The sequence below is a fragment of the Rhea pennata genome, chromosome 5 (assembly GCF_028389875.1).
Source record: "Rhea pennata isolate bPtePen1 chromosome 5, bPtePen1.pri, whole genome shotgun sequence".
Taxonomy (NCBI): Eukaryota; Metazoa; Chordata; class Aves; order Rheiformes; family Rheidae; genus Rhea; species Rhea pennata.
In genome coordinates, this window is record NC_084667.1 from 42359387 (window position 1) to 42376861 (window position 17475).

The 17475-nt window shown below is 35.3% G+C and overlaps 1 protein-coding gene across 1 annotated transcript; it reads right to left on the minus strand.

Annotated features, from left to right (window-relative positions):
* Positions 1-1016: 1016 nt before the first annotated feature.
* On the minus strand, positions 1017-15695 carry TESMIN (testis expressed metallothionein like protein). The gene is made up of 10 exons (XM_062576358.1): positions 15359-15695; positions 11477-11535; positions 10356-10514; positions 9575-9695; positions 8049-8125; positions 6433-6524; positions 4986-5088; positions 3365-3502; positions 2619-2794; positions 1017-1179 (listed from the first exon to the last, which is right to left on the minus strand). Exons 1-10 carry the CDS (start codon positions 15693-15695, stop codon positions 1017-1019), a joined length of 1425 nt encoding a protein of 474 aa, XP_062432342.1.
* Positions 15696-17475: the final 1780 nt, after the last annotated feature.

A 17475-nucleotide genomic window follows, 5' to 3' on the forward strand; every position in this document is an offset into this window, starting at 1 on the left:
AAATATCTAAGTCCATATTATTAATATATCATAAAATGTCAAAACCAAACACCATTAGCTTTTTTATAATCATTCAAATCATTTTGAGTACATATTTTTTTCAGACTTACTCTAGCTAAAGAAGATAAAACTATTAACCTAACAGCAAGAATGGCAGGAGGAAAAAAATCACAGGGAAAAAGTCCACATAAGAAAAATAAAGAATTAAACAAATCTATTCTGAGCTTTAAGGGAAACTGGATTACAAATGTAGAATTCAGCAAATTTTGATCCTATATCCTATGTACATAAAAAATTTCCTGTCACATTCTCTTAAAAGGCATTTTAAAATAGGAGGAAAAAAATAGGAGGAAGATGACCTCCTTTATGAGGATCATCTGTCCAATACATCTACTGTTTAAAACTGTTGGGGGAGGGGAGTTGTGAGAAGCATATGAGTATTATTTTCCACATCTTTTCAGCATTAAATACCGAATCATGTTAGTCTAATTTCCAAATAAAGTAAATCTTAAAACAGGAAAAATAGATAGCCAAATTTTGGAAGGCCCAAAGCTCAACTGAGTAGATTTACTTACTACCACCGGAAATGGAATTTTTTCACAATTCACATAATAACACTACAGTTTAAGGTTCTTACTCAGTTTTTACTACATCTCTATTCATATAAACATCCAGTAAAGACATTTTAAGTTAAACTTACTGTTAATAAGTGTCTAGGTAAAGACTGAAGAATTGGACCGGAATACCCTAACTACAGATAAAATCTGCTTTAGCAGAAAATATATTAAGCTTAGTCTAACACTACTACTCTGAAAAATGCTGGGTGTGATTCTGATCTCATTTATCCCAGCATAATTCACAAACAATTCAGTTAAAGTCAATGAAATTAATCCTATGAAAGATTAAAGATCATCAAGTGTTAAAATTATGGAGACTGTGGTAACATATCAAAATTAATACTAATTGGTTTTATAATGCGTTGAACATTATTCAACTTCCAGTCTTTTAAATTTAAGTTATGCATGTAGTATCTGGGATAAACATCTCCCGAATTCCTCCATGATCATTCGTTCAGCTAGACAAACAGAGTAACCTCCTTTTTCTGCCTCTTCAGCCTGCACCAGGAGACAAGCACATGTTGCTTTCACTTCTTCCCAAGATATGCATACAGCTGTCTGCCTAGCAGGAAAGAATAAACTAGTATAAAATTACTCCATTTTAAATACATAAAGTAATTTAAAAGACAAATTACTGTTTATATATAAAACTCTTAGTTAAGAATTAGAATGCAAAGAGCTGAATCAGAGTAGCTGCACTGTTACTGCACGATATATCCCTGTAGTAGTCTCACTATTTTGTACTGAGTAGTTTCTGCTGCCACAGGATTGCTTGAGTTTTTCTAATTAATCACATGGAAGATTGTATTTACACTACAGAATTAATTCATGCAAATACTGCCTGATAGGTACAGACATGGAAAGGTAATACTACAAGCCTCTTCTTCCTTCCATAAACAATGGTCAGATTCCATCTCAAGTACAAGGAAATATGTTAAAAAGGCTTAGTCATTACTGCCTAGCAGGTATAACTGTACGTTCATTTACTGTTGACAAAAGAAACAGTACCTAGTCCCTCAAGAAGTCCCAAAATGGTATCTAAGCTGCCTTGCTTTGAATAAACTCTTAAAACTACCAGGGGTTGACATCATACAACCCAGTCTACTATACAATTCAAGCAAGTAAGGGCATTACTTGGCACCATCCACCTAATCAATAAATTAACAGCAGCAGAAAATATTCAAATATTTTCAAAATATATCATCAGAAAGTATTTTTAAGTTGAAATTAACAAAATCATTTCTAGGTAATGGTTAATGAAATGATTATATGTCGTATGCATGATGAACATTTTAGAGCCTGGAGTAAAGTTCACTGAAATCACTTTAGAGGTGCTTTAATTAATTTGAATTATTATTAACAGATATTTTATTTATTAAACTATTGACTATACCAACCAAAAATAGAGATTGGGCTACAGCTCTGTCAGAAAGTATAAGAGCATCAGCATAGTTTAGCCTTCTCCAAAGATTTTATGATCCAAATTGCCAACACAAGTAAAATTGAGAGAAGATGGACCAAAGAAAAAGGAGATAGGGTGAGAGGAAGAGGAATATAAACATGCTAATTAATTGAACAACACAAACTTTATATTAACAATATAATTTTCTAGCTATATCTTTGGGCAAGGTTTTGATATGAATCAACAACTAAACACAGACAAATGAAAGAAAGGAGAAACTGAAGGAAAAATATATGGTAGATAAAGGATTAAAAAAAAGAGAGAGAGAATGAAATCTGTGATAAATACAAAAATAATTACTGGTTTGTAAGCAGAACTAATGAATTCTGCATATCATATTCCTAAAGAGTTTCCCTTAAGATAATTTTGAATCCTCTTGTTTCTACAAATAAAAAATTACATGCAGTGAAAAGTTATTATACAAGCCATCTGTCATTTTAGTCACTATTTCTTAGATAAAAGATGATAACGATCACATAACAAAATTAGTGAAGTCAGATAGACTGATGGATTATGCACTGTCATTTCCAAATATTCACCTGTCTTTCTTCGATTTTGGTAACATTTCAAATGCTGATGTTAAAACTGGACTATTTCCTTTATTATTTCCAATGTCCATGTAGTTTGGCATATTCAACTGTTTTTTTTCATCTGGACTTTCTTCATAATTTTTGCAACCAATGCATTTGCAAATAGAGGAACACATAATTTTAGCCTGGCAAATATAGAATACTTAGAATAAAAAATGTATAAATCTTTAGTTAAACATACATACAAGTATCTGCTGGAGCTATATCTCCAAGGTCTTATTCTAGATGTGCTAGTCTTGGAAACTTGCAGAGTGAGGCCATCAATATCAACACAGTAAGGAAGTGAGTGAGTTTTCTCCAAGGATTCTCTGTGGAGTTGGATGATTCTCCATTGTCATGTACATGGACAAATTACTCCTCCCTTCAATTTGCAAGTATCCTTGCAAGGTAACAAAATACCACAGGTAAAAAGAAACTACCAGGTTTAGTAAAAAAACATTTCTCATTTATTCTGGAGCAAGGAACTGGCTAAGAGTTTCTAGAACCTGATACTGAAAATTTTAGCTGATCAACCAGATTCAATTCTTTGGAAATAGAGCCATATAAAGAAGGAGTCTCTGCTCTCTATGTTCAATAAGTTTTATGATGAACAGTATAAAAACAAAGGAAAAATAATTATTTTTAGTGACTAATAGTTACAGAAAATAATCCATGCTAAGGTCACGAGTAATGATAGCAAAATTCACCTGACCGACCTCAAAGCACTCACAATAATTCTTAAGGCATCCTGAGCGCTTGCAATTACACCCTTTGTTGTGGCGAGGTTTAATTTCTCCCAGTTTCCATTTCCCAATCTTTGGTAGAAAAGCTTCTGGGTTTCTATCAAGACAGGCCTAAAACAGAAGGAATTAGACTATGAGAAATTCAAAGACATATTTTTAAGCACCTGAATGACCGCAATCCAATATTTAATGAAGAAATTCTTACTTGCCACTCTCATCCTTAGTGGTATGAGGTACATGGATATAGGTGTCTTCCAGAGCATGTGAGAGCAGGAATTCATAGACTCTAAAACCAGGAAGCAGCTTGCATTGTTTTTATGAAACATCCAAAACGACCTCAACTACAGTTCTCTTAGGACTGCTTTTCTCTCACTGCTGAAGCCACTCTCACTCGAAATAAAAAATTCTCACTGAAAAAAGCACCCTTGAATACATTGGCATGCACATCTCAGGAGGTTTAACTCTATCTTGTTGTGTTAATGGCCCAATATAAAGCCCTTTTACTGAAATCAGTGTTGGATGTTCCACTGGAACAATAGATTTTAATTAGGCCCTAAGACATCGTGATGCCATGATTTGCTAAAAGGCAAACTAAAGAAACCGGTATGTCCTCTATGCACAGTATTTATGGATGGCAGAAAAAACAGAATTTTCTTTGCAGGGAGAGACAAGATCTCTTTTACTCTAAAGGATGCCCTCTGCACAGTGGAGAGAGTGCTTACACCACACCAACCCCATCAGCTCAGCTACTCTAGAACATCTGATTTGAAAAATAGTTGTTAGAGGTTAATACCAAAAACTGCTCTGAATTTGAATGGCTAGATATAGCAAAATTCTAAATCTAATTAGATCAACTTCTTCTACAAGCCAGAGATAATGTGAACGATACAGAAGAGTGCTATTCTAGAGAGTTGCATACAAGGAGTCCAAAGCTAGTAATACGTCCTGACTGTAGAGTACAAGCAGAAGAATATTTTTATTTTCACTTTAAAATTTACAACATAATGTAATATATATCTAATATATTAAAGTATTGCCCAGTTTTATATATACACAGCAATTAGTCCACATATTATTCTTTATGAAACTATCAAATCAGGGTCTCCAAGTATAGAAGCAACCCGCTTCTCAGCAGAGCAGGGTTCAACGTTGCTGCCATGGGAGCTTCCTTCAGACTGTTGCATAGGTTATCCAGAGAGAGCCACACAGACAAATGCAGATGATCTGTCCAGGGAGAATAATAATTTGGGTAATAATAATTTGGTTTCTTTTGACTACTGTCTGATTTTGGGGCACAATATATTTTCCCTCGAGGGAAAGCATTTTCTGAAATGAAATTTGGGTTTGCGCAGTTCCTTCCAATAATAAAAATTACCATTCTGCTGACATACCATTAGTTACAATACAAAGCAGCAGAAGTTCCAAAAAGGGAAAGAAAAAAATCCCTGTTCTTCTTTGAAAGAATAACATGGAGGCAACACTTGGCTTTACTTCATTTACGTTAAAAATAACATATTCCAAATACTGTAAATAAAAAAAAAACTGTATTTTTCATACATGAAACAAGTATCAATATGTACTGTACTTTTATTACCTTAATGGCCTTAAATCTCTCAATTTCATGAAGTGGATTGTTGTAACAATTATTGCAGTTGCAGTTGTTGCAAAAATCACCATTAGCAAAACAGTCACAATATCTATGATGAACATACAAAATAACATAAGAAATAAAAAGATTAACTAGTTTTAAGTTTATTCTACTTCAAAGCAGAATTTCTGGTTTCTACACATGGAAAATATTCCTCTGTCATTTAATCACACACATACATAGACGAAGAGCTTCTCTTTCAATTTTACATTTTCTAAAATATACCCACATCATCAATTATAAAAATTTTAATTATCACGTGTGCTTCTCTGTATGCGTATTATTTACGTGTGAGAGCAGCAGTGAGACAAAGAAATGATTTTTCAGTATACAGCATTTACATTATATGTGTTTTTTCCACATATACTCTGAGCTATACAGCTTAGCTTCACTTTTTATTTTTCATACTTTGGACTACATACAATCATCTACATCTCTGTACTGATTTCTGAGCATGTTTGACACTAGTCTTTATCAACTGTAGATCTCTCTAGCCCAGTATTAGATAAGTAACTTTGGACTCATTTTCACTTGAAAACACACATTTATTGTATGATTATCCTGACATCTATATACTGCTAATAGCATTTATCAAATGCTGATAAACTATTACTTACAATTTCAGACACTGAGATTTAGTGCAGTTACATGGTTTTTTAGACTTTGTATCCCCTGAGCCAAAATGTAAGCTAGACAAATAGAAAAAGGAAAAAAAAAAGAAAGAAAACGAAAAATTATACAAATACAATTAGTATGGAAATTAATTATTTTTTTTCAAAAGTATAAAATAAATACTGTTTTTTTTTTTTAACATCAATATCAGTAGTATTTAACAAGCATGGACTCCCACGGGTGGGATAAGGAAAAGAGAAGAGGAAGTAACCTGTAATCTCTCTCTATCCATCAACTGTCACCACCTGTGACTGTCAGTTCCCAATCATACAACCCAGTAATGGCTGTGCAACTGCAAAGCTCTCTCACCTTTCACATTGGAGTTATATCTGCCTCTTATTTAAAAATGATCTCCAATTAAACATTAAAAGAGTTCCAATGGCATTAGAAATAAAATACAACACAATAATATTAGAAATGTTTTGTATATAAAATGTACAGTAGTTTAATTTGGAAATATACCAATTAACTTAGAAAATGAAATGATTTTCAGCCATATGGATAGCACAATTGCACTGATCCTAAGAAACCCTGAAGCAGGTGATACAGTCTTGACTGCCAGCAAATGGCATCATGACTACTGATATAGATACACAAAGCATTCTTACAGAACTACATTTTTGTTAGAAGAAGGAAAAAGTATGTAATATAAAAATGTCTAGAGTCATTACCAGTTTAAAATTCAGAAGTAATTGTGGACTAAATGTTCCACACTTCTTACCCAACTGAAGTCATTTTCAGTGGTCCTTGCAGATTCGATTCTGAATGGTATGTGGCAGTGCTAGCTACTGATTGTAAGGATCCATTTTCAAACTGTTCAAGATAAAATGCATATAACCTGTTTAGATTAAGTTTTTAAAAATACTCCTGTAAGTTAGCAGAGAAAGTGTAATACAGTGAAAATGCTCCAGGAATGATTTGATTATCAAGGATACAGACAAAACTCACAAAGGCACAGAGCTATCAAAAATGTATGCATTTCTTTTTGAAACTGCTCAATATGTTGGGATCTCTGCATCTCCCAGGGCAAAGAACCAAGAACAGCTTTCAGTGTTGCACATTGGTGGCACACTATTTTCAATTTACTGATAATTCTAGGTTCAATTACTTTTAATTCCAGTACTTAACTGAAAGTGGCTAGTGAATTGATGATTTATATTAAATTCAGCTGAAATATGATATGTAATAGGTTGAAGACAAATGAAGACTTTAAAAAAGAAACATTTCACAAGCCAACAGAACAGACTGTAGATCAGTTGGTCTCTCTGACAGACATATGATTAATAACGGTCTTGATGTGTAGAGAAACAAGGGAAGAAAGGTTATGTTGGGTTTACAGGAAAAAGAAGAGGGCAGTGAACTGTTGTAAATCACATTTATTTTAATTGTTGACTAATCTAGCTGACAATCAAGATGAGGAAAATGAGTATATTTATAGCAAGAGAAGAAATCTAGGGAAGAACAGAATGGGGATGAAATTAGAGAAGAATCATGAGCTGTCTACGTTATTGCTCCAGAATGGATAGTTACCAGTTTGCAGCTATTTTATCTTTAGTGATGAAAGACTATAGTTGATTGTTCCATCCATCCCTGGGACTCTTTCTTTCCCTCTTTTATGAAAGGGGCCACTATCCATGAATCATCTGCTATGTTTGTACCGACATCACACATTCATTTCACACAGAATAAAAAGTTATCAGGTAAAAATTTGCAGTGATTATTGCTAACAGCTTTGTTGGAAGCAGAAACATTGTAGAAACTCTGTTGGAAGTAGCGATTTTACACTAGAAATCAAACAGCTCCAAAGTTTATTAGCCTTCTGTTCATCTTTCATTATTTAATATAAATTGTAATACTGTTCTCCTACTTATTCCACTGTCAACAAAATAATTGAAAAAAAAAGTTGTAAAAATAATGACCATTAAACTTTAATCAAAAGAGGACAGAGTAAGAAATCCTACTGGAAGAAAACATTCCTCCTCTTCTGGTAAAAGTCAATATGCTTTCCTTTATCCTTCAGAAAAGTCTTAGTATGGTTTCCAGAAGTAAAAATCTACATAAATACTGAATTCAAGATCTCAAAACTGTAACAAATTTATTTCGCATAGAAATCAGTGATTTTAATTCTGGTATTATTTCTAGAAAATGTTGAAATCAGAAGCCATTATATACAGGGAGTATATTGGATGCAGAGTTATAAGTGTACATGTTAACCAAACATTCCTTAGAGAATACATGTAATTGTTACTTCCCTACATATATTTAACCACCCATTTTAAGAAAAGGAAAATTAGTTTATATTGTGCTTAATAAATTTATAGAAAAGGGTTTCTTTACCTGTTTTTCATTCAAATCTAGTTTACCTGGAACTGGCAAAAACTGCCCAAGTACAGCTGCTACAGGGTTGCCCACATCTGAAAAGAAGACACTTATTTGAAGACTGCAGACCTACTCACAGTGTATGAAGTTTCATTTATACACAATAATTTTCAAATGAAACATACAGACAAATGGGAAACTTCAACTTCTTTTATTAAAAATAAGCATTTCCTGAAACTGTTTGTCTTCTGTTGGCACTTTTTGCTACAACATATTTTAGAAAACAAACTTACACTCTTCCTACGATAAATATTGTCAATGAAGGGCCTATAATTTCTCTCTCAACAATGTTTTTCCTATTGCAAAAAAGAAAAATAAAAACCTCACCACACACAAATAACTGTCAGGAAAAATATCCAACAATTTGTCAGCTAGGAATTTGACCATAGGTTGTTTTCACTCTGACATCAAGTACATATAAATTCAAATGACACAGTCTTAAACTATTTTGATAAAAGAAGGAAATGACAGAAACACTTAAATATGTTTATGCTGAGTTCTTATTTTATGACTTTCCAAAGTCCTGAGAGAACATCTGCAGTGGAGGTACTGAGCTTATAAAAAAATACTACTAAAAGCCCATGGAGAAAACCATAGCTGTAAGAGTGAGTCTGCGTAAGTCCTGGTGAAGCAGTGCTTTTAAGTATACAAGCATCCCAGCCTGTGCAGAAAATAAACATCAGGCTTACTGAGACAACCAGATGAATCTTACAATTGTACTTATTTTCTAATTAACAGAATCCATATCTGGAGTGACTATTCAGAGATGCAATCAGTGCTTGTATGGTGCCTAATATTAAGGGGCCTTGTTTTCACATTGCTATCCATATGCACCATTAAGTGTTTCTGCGTTTTATAGTATTAAAAACAAGTAATGAAATAAACAATGTTAATAACATTGTTGAGGAAGTTATATTTAGGAAAAGAAATATTTAAGTTAAAATTAACCTACACTTACATACTGTAGTACTGATCACAGGAAAATGTATTACTCCACTAAACATCTAAATAGGTAAAACAGAAAACTTTTTCTTTAAAAACTGATAGAATTTCAAGTTCACATAACGATATAAAAATCAGCGACACATACTCTACAGATTGAGAATCCCAAGGCTAAAGTACAAGCACAGCCCTCAAAGCTGCTCTTCATTCATAGAGAAATAGTGACGTATGGTGGCGATTTAGGGTAAATGCAGATCTGTCAGCTGCATATGCTAAAAATGCTTCAAACAGAAAGCAGCCTGTATACTAACAACTTTCATTAAATTCAATATACCTATTACATCGTTCTTGTTATTTTCACTGAAGTGCCTAGCACTTCTGCAGGCACTATAAAATAAAGTAAAATAGTAAGCAGTGATAGCTGCATTACTTTGGTTCATCTCAGGCTGACGTTGCTTTGGAATATAACTTATGCAATTGCACATTAACAATCTATGATATACTATCTGACATGCTAGAGATAATTTTCATTTTCATTGTACCTGATTGAAGATAATTATGTTGGTCTTGATACTGGGGAATTAAATGAACTGTTTTTAGTTCTCTTGTGCCAGAACTGTTTATACAGAGTATTTGAGTACTTCCATCCAACTGGCATATCAGCTGGAATAAATAACTAATGATTAGCTTTCATCCAAGAAACAGTAATTCTATGCATACAGATACAAAGGTTTTCATAAGAGTACCATCTGTCTCATAAAACTGCATAATCACAGATTGGAATCTCTGTCTGAGATAAATGGATCATTATGCATTTAGACGTTTTCTTTTTGACCATTATTTTCAATTTGTTTGTTTTTGGAAGCAACTATTGAGCAATGACACTATACCTCCTCAACCCAAGTGAGATGGATTTCTGGTTCTTTAGACTGCTCTATGAGGTTTTGGAGAACTTACTCTAGCTAGTTTTGTAGCATGCTGGTTTAGGATTCAGTTCCCTGACCAGAACATGCCACCATAATTCATGTTTCGTGTTCATGTTTCATTTCTTTAATTTATGACTGTAAATCAAGATTTTCCCTTTAGATGAAGTAATTTTCATATTGCCCTATTTGTTTCTAGCTGATCAATAGAAAATAATATAAATTATAAATAAAATATCACTATCACTAGATACAATGTAGATGAGTCTGAGGAAGGCACTGCTTTATTATTCTTGGTACAACACCCAGGAAGTGGGACTTTTTGCTGATAGAGTGTTACAAATAAATTAATAACTTCCTTTAGCTTATAATTCTGCTATCAATTTCAGGATGTAATTACCACAGGATTGGAATCATTTTTGTGTGAACAGCTGGGTTCCTCCAGTACACTGTGCAATGCTAATAACTTGCAGCTAGATTCGCCTACATTTGAATTCTGAAAAATGGCTTCATCTTGGTCATTCTCCATAACATTACTAACTGCCTCTCTTACTTCAGCCTGAAAAATAAATACTTTTACATATTAAAAGGCATATTTTAAAAGCTACTTTAAAGTCCAATGCAAATACAATAAATACAAATTTTAACTGCACAGATCATGCATATTAAAGCAAAGATTGCTTTCGAATGTAATATATTGAGAATAGTTATGTCTTATATGTCAAATAGTCTTGTTGAAAACCATTCACTATCCATCTTGCTGATCCATTAATTTATTATAGTGTCTTCTGCATAAAAGTCATACTTCCAGATGAAGCCTTGCACCCTTCAGTGCACATATTAAAACACTGAATGGATGGCCTTGAAAAACTTGGCTTCAATATCCCAGTAATTTGAAAAATATCTCTTTCATGAAATATCTGAATTTCTTTAGTTTGTTTTTCACAAATCTGGGAAATGACATTTAAAAAGTCAAGCCTTCTAAGAGAATAGTAAAGTTGCAAAGAAAATCTCTAAACAGCTAGGGAATGTTAATGTTAAAACTGGATTTTCATGCTTCATTCTGCTCCTTTGTACATTTTGCACACCATACAGACTCAGACAGTAATCAGCTGCCCAACAGTATTTGGCAGAGTTCCAGAGGGTGAATGTGTTCAGGTGGCTTTAAATTATCTTGGAGTTGCCCCATCCTTAATTGGTCTGAATGGGCCAGAACCAGAACTGGCAGATGGGAGTCAACTAGACTTGAACCAATAGGAACAGGAACAACTGAAAAATCCAGTTTTTGGTCTCCCTTCCTCTACTGTGTAGCAGTTTATCAAGTCTATGGAGCACCATTTTTTGTTCCTTCTCTTTCATGAATAGATAAGATTTTGAAACAGATCAGTATTTGAAAGAACCTTTTACCTGCTGGCGCTCATAATAAATTCTGTTTTAGACATTCAAGACTTCTGCTTTTAAATAGAAAATAAACAACAAATTCTTCCAATAATAACAACAAAATCTTACGGGCATACTTACAATTTCATCGTACACAGAAGCACTAGCCTGAGGTAAGCCACAGACACCACTGGAAGATTCTGTTACATAAAATAGACAACATTTTACTTAGTAAAAGGCCAGTGTTACATACTAGGAGCCCCCTGATAGTATCAGTAAGAGGAAAAGAGGTTTCAATGACGTTACAGTATTGCATTCTTATGAAAGAAATATTGAATATTCTCTTATAAGAGACTTCATTTCAGGACTGTTGGGAAAAAAAGACTTCAGTATGGATCTGTCTGATGTTTCTCAAAAGGTTTATTGTGCCTTTCTGCTAAAATTCACTTAGCAATGATGTTATGTTAGCAAGGCTGATTACTATGTCAGTTGCAATGTAAATACTGCATACTGCTATCACACAAAGGGAGATTTAGTTGCTATCTAGGAGATTTAGCATATAAAAAAAGATATACACCCGAAAGAGAAACTGGTGAACATTTGCTTTATAAAATGGCATCTACCTGATAGTAGACTCTGTCTTTTTGATCCTGGCTCACACACAGGGCTGGTACCCCAAAAGGGAGATCAGAGGCATCATTCTTCAAAGGGATACAATTCCTCCCATAAGCCCCAGGTTAGCAGGGTTGCACAAGAAACTGAAGGATGATTCCAATACACATATAAATTGAGCTTTGCATATCCAGCCACATCTTTCTCCCTTCATTCTGAGGTTTCTAGTAAGCAAGGGACATTCTTTACACATCATGAGTGCAAGTTGGCACTTGAATAAGGGCCAGAAATAATAGATGAAGGCTTCTTTCCCCACCTTTGGCATTTTCCCTGTACCTGTAGAAGAGCCAGGCACAAACTGACTACTAATATAATCCTGAAAGGAAAAATCCCTCACAGATGAGGGACACTTCTCTAACAAAAACTTCTGAGCAGATAAAATAGTAAATTTGTCTCTAATGTCAAAACATTTCTGGTTGTTAAAAAAGTGCACACCAAAGAGAAAACATACAAAATAGTAATCAGAAATGTTGAGTACACATACAACACACAAATATAAACTACTTGAGACAAATATTACAAAATTAGTAGCAAATAAGAAATAGACCATTCATTATTCTTGGTCCAGTCAGACTTCACTTTGTAAGACCAAATCGGGAAGTTGGTTTAACCCTGAGTAGGGTTGTGAAAAAGTTATGAGCAGAACACAGCTAACAGCTACTCAAGAACTTAACATCATTAGCAGCATGGGTGCAACCTATCTAAATTTCATTATCTGTGGTCAATCCCCAAAATGAAATAAAGACTTTGTTCTTCTCAATCCAAAAGAAAAATTGTACAGCAGGGAGGAATACCTTCTTCATAGAGCATGAAGGAATGGGGAAGAGGTATGGAAGGAGGGGAAAAATCTAAGACTAAACTACATGCTTGAAGCAACATAAACAGATATAAACAGCAGTGACACACTGTCAAATCCTTTTAGCTATACTAACATACTAGGTGAGCAAAGGCTTGCATTGCAATTTCTCATCTCCACAAATTATTGTATGTATCTATTTATATCTTTCTTTAAGCTTACGATAGGAGCCAAAAAAAAACAAAAAAAAAAAACCCCAAAAAAACAAAAAAAAAAGACATTTAGCCACTTCGAGCACTCACCATTTAAGCAATCTGGCAAGTTTTGTGTCTGCATAGAACTGTTATGGATTCCTTTGAATTGATCATAACAAATACAGTTATTCTCACCTGCAGCTGGAGGTATTAATGATCTGAACACCTGAAGAAAAGAATGTTTATTTGCAACTGTTCTAAGAAAAAAATGTTTATTTGCAACTGTTCTATGAAATAAATGTTGAATTTTTTAAAACCCAAACAAACAAGCAAAAAAAAAGACTTACAGTAATCTTGAAAACTGAAAGTTACTTATATTGTCAGGATGTAATTAGGCATATAAATGTTGCAGTCTGTTCAGCATTAGCTGATACTGCTGAAAGCTGAATATGATTGTTTTTTCTGTTCACCATAGAGTTATGGTTTGGATGTAATACAGTTACAACAGCATTGTACTTAATACTTACATTTGTGTTTTCAAATATAAAGGTTGTGAAAAGAAAGTAGAACACAAACCAACAATTTTGTAGTGTCAAATTACAATTGAGATTGTTCAAAATAGACAATTTGCTCTCTATCTGTATGTGCTCTGCTTCCTCTTTTTAATACAGATAGCAGTTTAGGAGGGTAAGTAAGCAGCACATAAACAGCCTATTAACTTTCTTTACTTCAGTAAAACCATTCATAACCTTATTGTAAGATTGTGCTAAGACTTTTAAGAAACAGTGTAGACTCAGGGTTCATGCAGACTCCTAAACAATAGGAAGACAGCTGGTCAGAAAGACATATTCCAAGTCTTAAAATTTAGTCCCTTATACAGAATAGTGGAGCCTAACAAACTCTCATTATCTTCAGCTTGACTTTGAAGAAACCAACTGCTACGCCTTAATCACATCTTTATTTTTCAGAGGCTTCCACCAGACTTCAGAATCTCATTAATGATTCAAAAGATTGAAGATCTAGATTATTAAAGGACTATTGATTTTATTGGACATATGTGCAAACAGCCTTCAAAAACAGAGATGCTTTTAAACCAAAACTGTCATCTCAAATCAGAAAGGAAGCTAAACCACATAAGATAACTGTCACAGTAGACTTGTAGCTCAGGATGAAGTGGCACTGGGAAATCCAGTGGGTTTGGTGTGCCTCCCCTCCCCCCAATTTCTTCAATGGGAGACTTCCTATGCGGCCAGCCCTGCAGCTGCCATCTGGCTTCCACTGGGGGCACCAGGGCAACCTCAGAGCCCACTCCCAGACCAGTCCTTTCTGCCATGTTAGAGTTTTTTTATGCTTTTGATTTTTGACTCTCCGAGCGGCAAACCTCGTTAAAATATTTATGTGGAACAAATGTCAAATGGAAGTTCAATCATTTCAAGATATCTGCTCAGAGGACAGATGACTCCGAGAAGCAGCCACAGTACAAAAACAAAATTTGGGGATTTCTTCAGATACTCTGCAGCTATAAAGGAAAAAAGGTAAGCATACAGAAATATCCTAAATATAAATAGTCTGCATTAAGCACTGATGATGGTTTTAGTCCTGTGCAGATCACAAATGTTTTATGCTACACTTTTCTAGATAGTCATTTATCCAACATAGAAACTTAAACTTTAAAATAGACAGGAAAAAAAATCAATTTTGATAAGCAACAGAAAATCTCTTTGCTCATGGAGAGTTAACAATAGAGGCCACACTTTATTATTTTAAGTAAATTACTTTTTTACTCCTTTGGAATTTAAATTTTAAGATGACAATATACGTCATCTGTGGTACAAAAGAACAAACGGTAATACCCAAGTTGTACTTTATAGAAATTCGTAATAGTTGCTGTTGTGGATAATAATATATAAAACTGAAGTGGATATATTTGAGACACGGTAAGATTTTTTAATAACTAAACAATAACCCAGCTACTTTAAAATATGTCTCAAAAATGGACAGAAAAAGAGCAGCGAAAAGCATATGTTCACTGCATGCTATATTTGGCAACATAACAGAGAAATCTATTTCTGTATTTACTACTAAATTTGTTCCAGTATAAAATTTAGGACATAAAATTTATATGGGATCCACACCACATTTAAAGTTAACATACTAATTCCGTACACTTATATCATGAATAAACGTCGCTATATAAAAATTCCTATTTTGTTAATCTTACTGGTATCATTCTGACATTCTGACCGACTGTTCCTTCTAGAGAGGAAATGCTTGAAGATGGATCACTGCAATTTTTATGTTGCATTACTACAGAAGAAAGAAAATGGACACTATTTGAAGGCAGATAAGGTGAATGCATACGTTCAGCTTCTTCTGGGAAATTCAATTCCTTGTATTTTTCAAGATCTTCATTGTCACAGCTGCTGTTTCCATGCGGATATATTTCAACTTTTGCTAGCGTATTTTGATTTTCAAAAGTAAGAGGATACTTAAAATGATCTAACAAAGTCTCTCCCACAGCTACGGTGCATAAGTGATTGTCTTGATTAGATGACAATTCCTCTTCAATGGGATTATTAATTAATGCAGTTTCCAAATTAAAGTTTTCAGAACTACCTGGACTATTTTGGCTAAATATTTCAGTCACAAGTCCACTGTCTATAACCGATCTTATGTCAAGTAGTATCTGATTCTCCATAGTCATAGACAGACTCTCAGCTGGTTTGTATCTGTTTTTTTCTTTGAAGATAACTAACTTTTCTAATTCAGTATTCTTCAGAGCAGCTTTTAGATCTAGAAATGAACGAAATAGCCTTAAACCAAACATTTACATATAATACTAAAGATGTGTTAAAATGAAACAGTGAAACCACCTTTGTAACTTTTAAACACGTTAACAATTCAGAGTTAGATGGGGATTTTTCCACTTAGCTTTGGGAGATGAAAAAACCTGACACAGTACACTGGCAGAGCAATAGTTGTGTTCTTCTAGGTTCATGTCACTATTACCAAATTAGGCTCTGAGCAGCACACTGAAACCAAACCCTATCCTTTCCTCTCCTTGGCTACTGCTACATGCGAGGTAAGGCATCTCCGCTCCGTACAAACTGTGACGCTGGCATTAGAAACCCAGGCCAAGATCCACTTGCACCACCCTCACTACCGTTTCTGGATTTAGATCATGCCAACATGGGGAGGCTCAAGCAGTCCACATCCTCCTGACAGGACGGACCTGGCAGCCCTTTAAGGCGCAGCCTCTCTGCACCCTAAACGGGTGCACACGGGGCAGAGCGTGCCAGGTAGACGGGGCCCCTCCTCTCTCCAGGGACAGGAGTAGGTCCCACCTCCACCCCAGGGCCCGCCGCAGAGGGCAGGCTCTTGTCTTTCCTTTCCCCCTCGCCCTTCACCTTCTCCCATAGCGGGCGCCCGCCCTTTCCCGCTCTTCTGTGAGGGGGGAGGCGAGCCCGCAACCGACCGTTAACGGAAGCTGCGCATGCGCAAGACATTCCGCTGCCTCCCGCTCGTCGGCGCGTGCTGCCCGCGCTCCCGCGCTCACCTCCAGTCAGTGCGAGGAAAGGAGGACATTTAGTTTTCAAGTTATTGTTTAATGGCAGCACTGTTTAAACTGGAGCTCACGTGTTCCCGGGAATTTCTCAGACACGAGACTAAGGTCAGTTTTTGAGAGGAGTACTCCCTTTCCCTGCCTTGCTTCAATAGGCAGCTTAGCGCTGCAAGTCCGGCACAAACCCAGGCACTAAATAAGGGACAAATGGGGTTTGCCGCCTTCAAGATTGCTGTTTGCTTATTCTGCCTGATACCCTGAGCACATTGGCCCTTTTAATTCAGTTTCAAGACTTAACACTCGACGCAGAAAAAGGTGCCTAATTTGGTTCTGAATTCAGTGCCAAAGCTGCAGTTTCAGGACCTACCCCTCTTCCCCCTGCAAATAAAAAACCCATCCAAAACCCAAAACTCAATTCCAAGGCACCTTTTACCTATAAGCTGCCATCACACTACTTGCACAGCAAAAGAAAAAAAAAAGTTTTCCTTATGCTTTAGACTTTGCTTCCTTTCCCCTCCCCCGTCACAAACATGAAAAATGGGCAAACACTTTCCAACAGCCACCAGTCTTCGAAGGAGTTCATTAATCCCAGCAGGATCTGAGCAAGTGAGAAAACACATACAAAATAGTATTTTCTGGGCCTAGAAAGCCTTCACCTGTTTGGACTGAATTTCATTTTACAAACTTGGTGTCCCTCCTTGGCAGGAGTGTCCAACATTGTGTGAAATAATATTCTTCCCCTCCCACACGCACCTCCTTGTTAAGTGTTGAAGTGAAGCCACTGTGGTTTTAGGAATGTTTAATTTTCAGCAGGGGAAAAAAAAGAGGAAAAAAAAGCATAAGTGAATCTTTGGAGGGCAAAAAGCAAGGTCCTTCGTTCAACTGCCTCAAGGCAGTCCTCAGTCTTAATGCAATT

Bases quoted from the DNA above. Each gene is read 5' to 3' on its own strand.
- TESMIN (XM_062576358.1), bottom strand. From the start codon at position 15,695: ATGGAGAATCAGATACTACTTGACATAAGATCGGTTATAGACAGTGGA. The intron at 5,089-6,432 runs GTAAGAAGTGTG...TGTTCATCATAG, and splicing joins CTGAAAATGACTTCAGTTGG to ATATTGTGACTGTTTTGCTA. The intron at 3,503-4,985 runs GTAATAAAAGTA...CTTCTGTTTTAG, and splicing joins AGAGATTTAAGGCCATTAAG to GCCTGTCTTGATAGAAACCC.